This window comes from Plasmodium sp. gorilla clade G2 (genome assembly GCF_900097015.1).
Source record: "Plasmodium sp. gorilla clade G2 genome assembly, chromosome: 14".
In the NCBI taxonomy this organism is placed as follows: Eukaryota; Apicomplexa; class Aconoidasida; order Haemosporida; family Plasmodiidae; genus Plasmodium; species Plasmodium adleri (nom. inval.).
The window spans coordinates 2,447,255-2,460,038 of NC_041706.1; the positions used below are offsets into that span (position 1 = coordinate 2,447,255).

At 16.5% G+C, this 12,784-nt stretch overlaps 5 protein-coding genes across 5 annotated transcripts; 4 read left to right on the forward strand and 1 right to left on the reverse strand.

Moving 5' to 3' along the window:
* Nucleotides 1-2,877: 2,877 nt before the first annotated feature.
* PADL01_1463100 (replication factor C3, putative) lies at nucleotides 2,878-4,119 on the forward strand (the record flags this gene model as incomplete). Its single annotated transcript, XM_028684933.1, has 2 exons — nucleotides 2,878-2,922; nucleotides 3,130-4,119. 2 exons carry the CDS (start codon nucleotides 2,878-2,880, stop codon nucleotides 4,117-4,119), a joined length of 1,035 nt encoding a protein of 344 aa, XP_028540962.1.
* Nucleotides 4,120-5,306: 1,187 nt separating this feature from the next.
* Nucleotides 5,307-6,926, forward strand: PADL01_1463200 (DNA polymerase alpha subunit, putative; the record flags this gene model as incomplete). The annotated part of the gene is made up of 1 exon (XM_028684934.1): nucleotides 5,307-6,926. The coding sequence occupies one exon, from the start codon at nucleotides 5,307-5,309 to the stop codon at nucleotides 6,924-6,926; it is 1,620 nt and encodes a 539-aa protein (XP_028540963.1).
* A 684-nt stretch (nucleotides 6,927-7,610) lies between these two features.
* PADL01_1463300 (DNA-directed RNA polymerase III subunit RPC4, putative) lies at nucleotides 7,611-8,630 on the forward strand (the record flags this gene model as incomplete). The annotated part of the gene is made up of 1 exon (XM_028684935.1): nucleotides 7,611-8,630. The coding sequence occupies one exon, from the start codon at nucleotides 7,611-7,613 to the stop codon at nucleotides 8,628-8,630; it is 1,020 nt and encodes a 339-aa protein (XP_028540964.1).
* Nucleotides 8,631-10,146: 1,516 nt separating this feature from the next.
* PADL01_1463400 (fam-a protein, putative) lies at nucleotides 10,147-11,582 on the forward strand (the record flags this gene model as incomplete). Its single annotated transcript, XM_028684937.1, has 5 exons — nucleotides 10,147-10,410; nucleotides 10,658-10,727; nucleotides 10,840-10,949; nucleotides 11,074-11,307; nucleotides 11,484-11,582. 5 exons carry the CDS (start codon nucleotides 10,147-10,149, stop codon nucleotides 11,580-11,582), a joined length of 777 nt encoding a protein of 258 aa, XP_028540965.1.
* Nucleotides 11,583-12,227: 645 nt separating this feature from the next.
* On the reverse strand, nucleotides 12,228-12,609 carry PADL01_1463500 (conserved Plasmodium protein, unknown function; the record flags this gene model as incomplete). The annotated part of the gene is made up of 2 exons (XM_028684938.1): nucleotides 12,228-12,371; nucleotides 12,514-12,609. 2 exons carry the CDS (start codon nucleotides 12,607-12,609, stop codon nucleotides 12,228-12,230), a joined length of 240 nt encoding a protein of 79 aa, XP_028540966.1.
* Nucleotides 12,610-12,784: the final 175 nt, after the last annotated feature.

Here is a 12,784-nt window from a genome sequence, read left to right on the forward strand (position 1 = left end):
AAAAAAAAAAAAAAGAAAAAAGGATTATGTAATATTATATATAATATATTAAAAATATTGTATTTTTTTATATGGTATATTCATTTACATTGACAAAATATAATAATATGCAAAAACTATAAAATAAATAAAGAACAAGAAAAAAAAAAAAAAAAAAAATCATGTATTATTATAATAGTAAAATTCTTATAAAAGAAGAAAATTTCAAAAACATTATTATATAATATAATATTATTACATTTTTAATATTTATTAAAAACATATATATATATATATATATATATATAATATATTGAATGAATAATATATTCATTGTACATATATGAATATTATAATATTATATAATATATATAATATAATATAATCTTTTTATATATATTATAGTATATATTATACAATATATTACATATTATATATAATATATTATGAGCAATAAAATTGCCTAAAAATGGAAATAGATATTAACTTAAGAAACACAAAATTTTTATTATAAATATTATATCATATGTCAAGGAAAATTAAAAAAAAAAAAAAGAAACAAAAAAAAAAAAAAAAAAAAACGAATTATTAAAATATATATATATATTTCATAATAAAATATATTTATATATAATGGCAAAGAAAAATTTGTTTATTTCATCAAATATAACATATTGCTACATTCATTATACAAGTCCTTAAAATCATCACCTAGTTTTTTATATTCCTAAAGATGAATATAAGTTATAAAAAAAAAAATAAAATGCACATAATGTTATATATACATATATATAACATATTTTTATTATATTAATAGAGATCTAGCTTCATTTTAAAATCTATGTTATTATTCATTTGACGTAGAACATATTTGAATGATGTTATATGTTCATGGTAATAAAAAATTAATTTTTTTTTTTTTTTTTCACTGAATAATTTATATCTATTAATGATGACAAATAAGAAAAAAAAAAAAAAAAAGATATAACTTTATTGTTTATATATATATATATATATATATATATATATATATTATATATATGTTTTGGAAAACATTGATTATTTTTTATATGGCAACTGCGAATTTGAAATAGTTTAATTATATATTGCAGTGTATTATTATCAATACAGCTATAAGAACAATAATTGGATAAATATTTCTTATTATTGTATATAACAACTTGAATGAATAATATTTTGGGAATAAAGGCATATATTATGCCATCAAATTTATATTGATAGGCCTAAGAAGAAAATATATATATATATTAATAAAATTAAAGTAATAAAATACATAACTTTATTTATTCTTTTCTCAAAATATATCATTGTGAAATTATTTTTGAATGAAAATAAAAAAATTATATACAAAAATGAATAGTAACATTTTTAATATTATATATATAAATATACATATTTATATAATACTAATTATAAAAAGAATGATAAGTTAAAAACATAAATGTCTTAATTCTTTTCTATTTATAAATATTTATTTATATATGTTCTTACAACGATTATACAATATACATATAAATGATTATATATACAATACAAGTAGACATAAACCTATTGTATTATAATACATATATAATAGTTTTTAAGAATAAAATTAAAAATGAAAACAAAGCACAATATAAAATTTTTGAAAATAATAAAATAATTAGGTATAAAAACAAATTATTTCCTATCATTTTTTTTTTTTTTTAATATATATATTGGTTAATTAAAAGATATAAGATTAAAACTATTAAAATATCATTAAACTCTATATGTTAGTATTATTTTTTTTCCTTTTTATTTTTATGTTATAAGGATAAATTTTTAATTATATAAATTCATTCTGAATTGATATAAAATTATATTATTATATGAAATATATTATATATATATTTATTTATACATTTCTAAAAAATAGTAGTAGAAATATTTTTTAAATGTGTACATAGGTATATGGCACACACATACGTAATTATGTTTTTCAAAATATCTATTTATTTTTATATATAATATTTTTATAATTTCTTTTTTTTTTTTTTTTTTTTTTTCAATAACAGAACAAGATATTGCATATACCATTATAAGAATAAATATTATAAGAAGTATAATATATAGAAATATATTAAAAAAGAAACTGACTATTACAAAAGCAAAATTATCTAGAACATAAATTAAAAAATAAAATAAAATAAAATAAAAAAAAATGTGTATATAAATATTTCTCTTACTTTTTCACGAAAAAATAAAAATAAGCTCATATGTTATAATTAAAAATATGTTCTGTATAAGATAAAATATAATAAGAATATTAAAAATTGGAATTTTAAAATTAAATTATATATATATATATATATTATTATTATTATTATTATTTTTTTTTTTTTTTTTTTTTTTTTATACAGAAGTTTTCAATTAAAAATATTTAATGAGTATAAGATAAAAATGAATAAAATTAGCTTTATATTATATTAAAGAGAAGATTATATTTATAGCTTTTTTTTATTTATTTATTTAGCTTATTTATTATATATATATATATATATATATATATATATATATATGTTTATTAAAAGAGAATAACATAATAATAACTATTTTTACACATTTTTGTAAATAAATATTTTGTAATAAAAAAGATATCCATATATAATATAATATTTTTATTATTTTAAAAAGACAAAATGCATTTCAAAAAATAAAATATTTAGATCAATATATTATATAGTAAGTATTTCTTTTTTCATTTCTATATTATTATTATATAATATTAACAATTACATATACACATTGTTTTGAGTTTTACTTTAGTTATTATATAATAAAAATATAAACCAACAAATAAATATATATATATATATATATATATATATATAATTATATTGTTTATGTATAATAAAAATGACCGAAGTTGAACAACAAAGAGGAAGCGAACTCACCCCATGGGTATATAGAAAAGATTATGAATAATTATCTAAAAAGAGTTATATTATATTATTTATATATATATCAAAATATGTATTATTATAAATTATATTTTGATATGTTTCGATTTATATATAATATAATAAAATGACAAATGGAATTATATATATATATATATATATATATATATATATATTATTTTTAATATATTTTATTTTTATTTTTTAGGTAGAAAAATATAGACCCAATGTACTAAATGATATAATATCACATGAACAAGTGATATCAACTATTAAAAGATTCGTTCAAAAAGGTGAGTTACCACATTTACTTTTACATGGACCCCCGGGTACAGGGAAAACTTCCACGATATTGGCTGTATGTAAAGAATTATATGGAGATAAGAGAAGTTCATTTGTTTTAGAATTAAATGCTTCTGATGATAGAGGTATAAATGTTATTCGTGATCAAATAAAAACCTTTGCTGAATCAAAAAATCATTATACAACATGTGAAAAAACTACTTTAAAATTAATTATCTTAGATGAAGCAGATCATATGACATATCCTGCTCAAAATGCTATGAGAAGAATTATGGAGAACTATGCTAAAAATGTGCGTTTTTGTTTGTTATGTAATTATGTAAATAAAATAACTCCAGCTATACAATCTAGATGTACAGCTTTTCGTTTTGCCCCTTTAAAAAAAGAATATATGAAAAATAAAGCTCTCGATATAGCAAAATCTGAGAATGTAAATTTAACTGAAGGAGGAATAGATAGTCTTATACGTGTAGGACATGGAGATATGAGAAGAATTTTAAATTGTTTACAAGTAGTATCCTTAAGTCATAAAAATCTTATTATTGATGAAAATGTTATATTATCAACATTAGATATCCCATTACCTAGTGAAACCAAGAAAATATTAGAATATTTTACAAAGGGATCTATAAAAGAATCATACGAATTTGTTAGTAATTTACAATATGATAAAGGATATTCAATAAAAGATATTATGATGTGTTTATATGAATCAGTTTTAACATATGATTTCCCTGATTCCGCATTTTGTCTTCTACTTAAAAATTTTGGAGAAATAGAAGAAAGATGTTCATCTGGAGCTAGCGAACAAATTACTTTATCTGCTTTAATTAGTGCATTCGTAGAATTTCGAACAGAACTTTTCAAATTAAAATATGATATGAGCAACATATAAATTATATAATAAAAGGATACATAAATATATGTATATATATATATATATATATATATATATATATCAATGTTGTCTTAATTAATTATCCGATGGAAAAACTGTAATCATAAAACAGTTTAATTTTTTTCTTCTTTTTTATTTTAATTTTTATACATTTTTGTTTTAACTCATATATATATATATATATAAACACATAATATATATATTAAAAGGTGCTTTATAAAAAATATATAAAAAAAAAAAATCATTTATACATATATATATATATATATATATATATAATATTTTCTAAAAATTAAATCGAACTTTAAGGAATATTAATATATATATGATAAAAATATATGTACAAATAAAAATTATTTTTTTTATTAAATAATATATATTAAAATATATACCTTAAAGGTATTTAAACATTTTATAATGAAGGAAGCTATATATTATATATATATATATATATATATATATACTTTTTTTTTATTCGTTAATCTATTATTTGTCTATTATAATATGAGAAATAATAATTTATAAATAAATATATATAGGAATATATGTAATTTTCTTTAAACATTTAAATAAATACCTTATGAGATAAATTTAAAAATAATATATATATATATTTATTTATTTACATGAATGTATGACCCTCTTATCAATTTATATGCTAAAGTAAAATAAAATATAAAGAAATGAAATAATAATGTAAGTTTATTCATTTATATATTAACATTTAAAATTTCTTAAAAATAGATAAAAAATAAGTGATCAAAATTTAAACGGTACAAAAATATAAGATTAAGGGAATCAATATATAATTTTATGTGTACATGAAATAGTGTAAAAAGAAAAAAAAAAAAAATATATATATATATATATATATATATATATATAAATTCATATCGATTACACAGCTATTATATTTATATATATTTTGTGAAAGAAAAATAAAAGAAATAATAATATGGTAATTTTAAAAAATTTGAATCTTTTAAATAAATAAATATATATATACATTTATATTTAATCTTCCATTTAAGTGGTAATTATATCATGTACATTTGTTTAAATATAATAAGAGAATAATAGGAAGGTGTATTCTTTATTTGAATATATATAATCCATAATATATATATATATATATATATATATATATATATATTAATTTATTTTATTTTTTGAAAAGTGAAAATATGAAGGATATAAAACAGGCAGATGTAAAACATTATCTAGAAACTTATTACACAGATAACAGTATAGGGGATGATTTGAAAGAGGCCTTTGATTATATTGAAAGAAATAAACATAAGAACAATTTCCATAAATTATTTGAAGATTATTTAGAAGATTATAATAAGAAGTTATTAAAAAATGGTACCTTGTTAAGAGATCATGTAGTTTATGAATATGAAAGAGTAAAACAATATAACAGTGAATTAATTGAAACAGAAGGAAGAAATTGTAATAATAAATATCATTATTATATTAATTATGTGAATAGTATAAATGAGAATTATAAATTTTTAGGTCTTGACACTAATGTAATATGTGATTGTATAAATAAGAAGATATCATTATTTTTAGAATTATTTTTAATATATTCTAAGAAATTAAATTTAAATATAGAAATTGAACCAATATTAAATATGAGTGAAGATGAATCTTATATATTTGGGCGTATATATACAGAAAATGATATGAATATAAGTGAATCAAATATAATATTAGAAGGGAATATGAAATGGAATAATGGTGATAAAGCTCAATTATTAAATTTGACTGATATGAGAAATATATGTTTTTTTTTAGGTCAAATATTAGCTATAAAAGGTAAAAAAGAAATAAATCAATTTAGTATAAAATATTATGTTAGTAATGTATATGCTGGATTACCAACACATTTAAAAGTACAGATAGATAAAGAATTTGTATTAAAACATTTTAATACAAAAGAAATAGAAGAAGATAGTAAAACGCATGAAAATATATTACATTTATATAATAATGAAAATATTCATATAATGATATGTAATGGATATATATATAATGATAATAATTATAGTGAACATTTAGATAATTTCTTAAAAGTTGTAAATGAGAAACTACCTCATGTTGTATTAATTTTTGGACCTTTTTTATATATTCGTAATTTTAGTGAAACTATTCAAAAAATTGGTGATATTAATATAATTTATGAAAATTTATTTAAAAAAATAACTAAATTTGCAAAAAATGAAATTTTAGAAAAAACACATTTTTTTATAATACCATCCATATATGATTCCATAAATATATATCCATTACCTCAACCACCTTTTTATTATGAAAATAGTAATTTCAATTCACCTAATGTTCATTTTTTATCAAACCCTTCTTATATATATATAAATGAATTAAAAATTGCTTTAACATCATGTGATATTGTATATAATTTAACAAGAAATTTATTATGTAGACCTAGTGAACTCAAATTGTTTTATTTATTTGAACAAATCTTAAGACAATTATCTTTATTCCCTTCATATCCATCTGAATATAATATTGAAATAACTAAATTCAAAAATCTTCTATTTCAACCTAATAGATTACCTGATCTTTTTATATACCCATCCTTTACAAATGAAAAATCGTATATAAAAGAAGTGCATAAAAAATTATTTATATGTCCTTATTCAATTGATGTTAATAAAGCTCAGCCAGGTAATTTTTTTTCAAATATTTATATACTTCCACCTAGCCAGACAAATGAATTATCAAAGCGGGTCATTTTGGAAAATGTTTTTATATGTAACAATAAAATTAATACTGTTTAAAAATTTTTTTTTTTTTTTTTTTTTAAATTCTTTTTTCTATGATCTATATACTGAATAAAATTACGTATTATCACATATATGTATGATAATACATATTTTGTGATTTATAATAATATATTTTTAAAACATTTTAACAATATTTTATTGTTTTATTTTATATAATTTATTTTTTTTTTAACATTTAACTTAACCATTTGAAAAAAAAAAAAAAAAAAAAAAAAAAAGAAAAGAAAAAACCACATTAATTTATGACAATTATATAATGTAATAATGTTTTAAATTTTGTTATTCCATTGAATAATATATATTATATATATATTATGCTACATGTAATGAATCCTGTATTATTTTATGACTTCTACAAAATGTATTTATTTATATACCCTATAATATATTATATATATATATATATATATATATATATATTTATAAAGCAATTGATGTTTTTTTTTTTTTTTATTTACAAAAATAATGAATGCGATAAAAAAAAATAAAAATAAATTTTCTCTTTTATAATATTTTTAATTAATGAAATAATGAACAGTTAACGAATAAATAAATTATAATATATATATATATATATATATATATATATATATATATATATTTATTTATTTTTATATTTTTATATTTATGAATTTTTTTTATTTATCATTATTTAAAATTTGATACTTTTAACAAATAATGAGCAATAGATATAATCATGATGAATATAGCTTGAGAAGAAGTATCAATAATACGCTTAGAAGTAAATCAAGTTTTTTAAATAATCGTGTGGAAAATAATCAAAATATTACTTTGAAAAAATTTGTGCCAAATATAGATAATTTGAAAAATGAAAATAATATAAGAAAAAATGACAACGATAATAAAATTGAAGAAGATGAAGAAGGTTTAAATAGCAAACGTCTTGAGCAGCTAATAAAAAAAACGATTAATATAGATTTAGAAAATGAAGGTATAACTAGAAAATCTACAAACAAAAATAAATATAATAATAAAGAATATCCTTCTCATGCTATCGATCCAGTGACATTAAATAATAATGTAAATTTATTAAATATAGAAGCATTAAATATATGTAAAGAAGAAAGTTTAGAAAAAAAAAACAAAGTTAAAACATCCATTGATATTTATGAATTAAATAATATAAGTAAAAATATTTTCTACAATAAAAAATGTGCATCTGGTGATGTGCACTTTTTACCATTAACATTACCATTCTTTAATAAAAATGAGAAACAGAAAAAAATAAGAAAACTACTTCTAGAAAAGGAACCCTTTTTTTTTTCTATTCAATTACCAAATATGTTACCTGCTCTTTTATCAAAAGAAGAGGAAGAACAAAATGTTCGACAGACAAAAAATGATACAAAACAAAATGATCAAACAGATAAAAATGATAAAAATGATAAAAAGAAAAAAAGTATTATTAATAAACAACCTAAAAAGGATTCTTATCAACTTAGCAATATCCATACTATACCTAATGGAAAATTTGCAAAACTAATTATTTATAAAAATAAAAAAATTAAAATGAAAATTAATGATATATTATTTGATATTAATGAAGGATCTGCTTGTACCTTTTCTCAAGAAATTGGATGTTATATAAAAGAAAATTCAGAATTTATTTTTTTAGGGAATTGTGATTATAAGTTAGTAGCAACACCAAATATTGAAAGGATAATACATAAGAAGTAATATTAATATAAATCATATATATGATTTTTATTTTTTTTATGTTACATATTAATATGTACACATTTTTTTTGTATATATAAAAACATTATGTTTGGTTTAACACATATATATATATATATATATATATATATATATATATATATATATTTTATTATTATTGTTTTTAATATATTATATGTGGATATCAATAATATTTTATTAAGAACATTTTTTTATATAAATATATAATATAATATGTGGAAAAAACTTTACTTAAAAAAATAAATAATATTATATATATATATATTTATATATATGTAAAACTTATTTAACTTTTACATATAAAATAATGGCAATAACTTGAATTATTTTGTGGAATATAATAATATATTATATAACTTTAGTTGTATATTTTTTTTTTATATAGTCACGAACAAATTTTTATTTATGCCTAATTTTTTTTTTTTTTTTTTTTTTTTTTTTCATTACTTATTTTTATATTTCCAAATAGGTCATTTTTAATTTATCAATAGTATATTATTTAAAATAAGATTAATAAATGTTTATATATAAATATATGTAAATTTTATTGTAGCTTAAAATATATATAGGTATCGTCTACTTTTTACGAATATATTTTTATTTTGAATAAGAATTAATAAGTATATTTAAAAAATTTCCTTATTGTTATTAATACTTATTATGTTATATTATTTTATTATTATTTTATATCATTTTTGGGTTATCTTTAGAAAGTTTACTTAATAAATCTTAGATTTTATTATAATAGGAATGTCTTTAATTTTCCTTATGCAAAAAAAGTGTTATAAATATATTTATGTATATATCTTTATTTAATATATATATATAAGATTAATATTTATTTCATGTCCTTCTTTGCATGCGCAATACTGTTATTTCTTTATAATTTAATAAAATAGTTCACACGAATATTTTTAATATTTTAAAACAAATATAATATATATTATAATTATGTATTATTTATTTACAAAATAAGTAAAATAAAAATATATAAAAGGAAATTAATCTATGGAATATATTATATATATATATATAAACAAAAAATATTATAAAGAAATACTAAAACAAAAAATTAAAAGAATGATACTATATATAATAAAATGTTAAAAAAATATAAGGATAAATATAAATACAAATATAATATGTATTATAATAATTTATATATTTGTTATATAACATATATAATATGTATATAAATATACATATATATATATATAGGAACTATATAAGTATTATGTTAGCATAAAGATATCTTCAATTTAGTAATATGCAATTTTCAGATTAATTCTTGAACATTTTTTATTTTATTATTTAAAATTTTTTTTTTTTCCCCTTTTTCAGAAATATAGTTTTCTATAAAATATTTTTATATATTCCAATACATATATTATATATATATATTAATATATTTATATTTTATATGTATATATTTTTGTTGTTTCTATATAATTATATTTTTTTTTGGTATACGTCAAATGCAAGTACATATTTCAAAATGAGTGACCTGAATGAAAATAATGAATTGGACATAGACGACCGATTAAAGTCAATGGAACATTTGGTTTGTAAAGATGAGAAAGAAATAATGAAAGTCAATGAAATTATAGAAGAAGCTTCAAATGTGTTATATAACTTTTCTATAAAGCAAGATGATTATTACAAATATAGTACTATTGATGAAAACTCGCATTTGTATTTTAAGAAAGTTAATAACACTGATGTTGGGAAAATTGATTTACTCTTTCAGGATCCATCAAAAGTAGACATATAAAAAAAAAATAACTATTTTATTTAAAAAATGTAATATGTAATAATTTGATACATACATATATATATATATATATATATATATATATATTTTGTATTATATTATTATTGGGAAAAAAAAGTAGACAAAATTTTATTATCAACGTATATGATATATATATTAATAACGTTTTTATATTTATCTTTCTTATCATAAATAAAATATATAATTTTGTATCATTTTTTTTAATATATGTTAGTTTGAAAAAATTATACAAACTATTTGGGACGAAAATGGCACAAGAAAATTTGATCCATATTTTATAGAAGGTTTTAAAGAATATAAAATATAAATATATATATATATATATATGTTATAATATGATACATTAATGATATATTATATATATATATTATGAAATATTTGTAATTTTTTATTAAGGCAAGATATTACGCATATATGACAAGGACACAATTTTGGTGAGACAAAGTTATAAAGGAACTTTAGGAAAAGAAGGAAGATATTTTTATATTGTAGCTCAAAAAAAGAAGGTAAAATAAATAATTTATTTTATTATTTTTTTTTTTTTTTATTCCGATATAATATACATGATAATTTTATTTATCATATAAATTATATAATTTGTATTATATATATATATTTTTTATTTTGTAGCTAAATGATAATACATATCTGATAACTTGTGTGTCCTTAAATATAAATGATAATAATGAAAAGTGCACAAGTAATTTTATCAATCCATTTATACATAGCGCTAATTCGTTTACCCTCAACATTGAATGCGATGAAAATATTAAGAATTCGTCATTAAAAAGGATGTATATTAATTTATCTGGTTATCATATTAAACGAGAAGATAATTGCATAAAATTTACTTATGTATCATCTGTAAGTAGATAATTATATAAAATTAATATGTTCAAAATTTTTCCTTTTTTTTTTTTTTTTCTTTTAAATTTCATTTTTATTTATTTCGTTCATTATATAGATATACATAATAAATATAATAAAAATTTTATGGTTTTATTTATATATATCGTATTTTTTATTATTTTTTTTTACAGATTGAATTAGATACGTCTCCTTTGATTCCCCAATTTATTATAAGAAAAGTGAAAGCCAAGAAAATGTTGCAGTTAAATACTTTAAGACAAAGTCTTTGATAAATCAATACAACATATGATACATAAATGAATATATATATATATGATATAATTATTCATATTAATATAAAATTTTATATTTTTTTTTTTCATTATTTACTTTTAATATAAATGGGAATATATATATATATATATTTATATATTTATATATTTATAAAATTCCTGAAACCAAATGTATGTGCTAAATATATCATTATGATATTTATGATAATATTTGGTACATATATGTTTTCTTTCTTCCTTTAGAGTTATATACCACTTGAATTTATATATTTATATTATTATAAATATATTATATATATATATATATATATATATATTTGTCATATGACGTTTTTATGGAAAAAGGTCTTTTTTCAAAAATGATACAAAAACAGTTTTTTTTTTTTTTTTTTTAAATGACAATTATAATATATACATATTAATACATACCTATATATATATATATATATATATATAATTGTTATAATTTTAATAAAACAGAAAAAAAAAAAAAAAAATTAAAAACATTTATTGCATATATTAATACAATGCTATAATATCATGTCATTGTGATATTATTAAAAAAAAATACTATTTACTATATATATTATAAACAGATCATTATAGATATTAAATATTTAATAAAAAATTTATTTTTTCCTTCTAATGATAATTAATCAAGCTTGTATAATTATTAAAATCCTCTATATTATTATTATCATTATTGTTTGATAAGGTATAATTAGGGATGGGATTTTTAGAGTATATTTTTTTCTTGAATTTATCAAATTTGAGATTAAAGAAATTCTGAAAAAAAAAAAAAAATAAAATAATATAAAATAAAATAAAATAAAAAATATAATTTTTTTTTTATATATAATATAAATTATATTTATAATTTAGACAATATACATACATATATATATTATATATATTATTATATTATTACATCAAATATTAGATTCTTGAAATATAAGGTAGGTATGATTAACATAGCCATTCCTAAAATGTGTTTCCAAGTTTTATTACTTTTCTTTATAATCATATTGTAAAATTTTATAATTTGAACTGTAATAAAATAATTATTATATTAAATAAATATACTTTATATATTTCTTTTATTTTTATTTTTCACTTTATATATTGGTTATACATACAATATATATTATATATATTATATATATAACCTAAAAAACAAATAAGAAAACCTGTTTGACTTA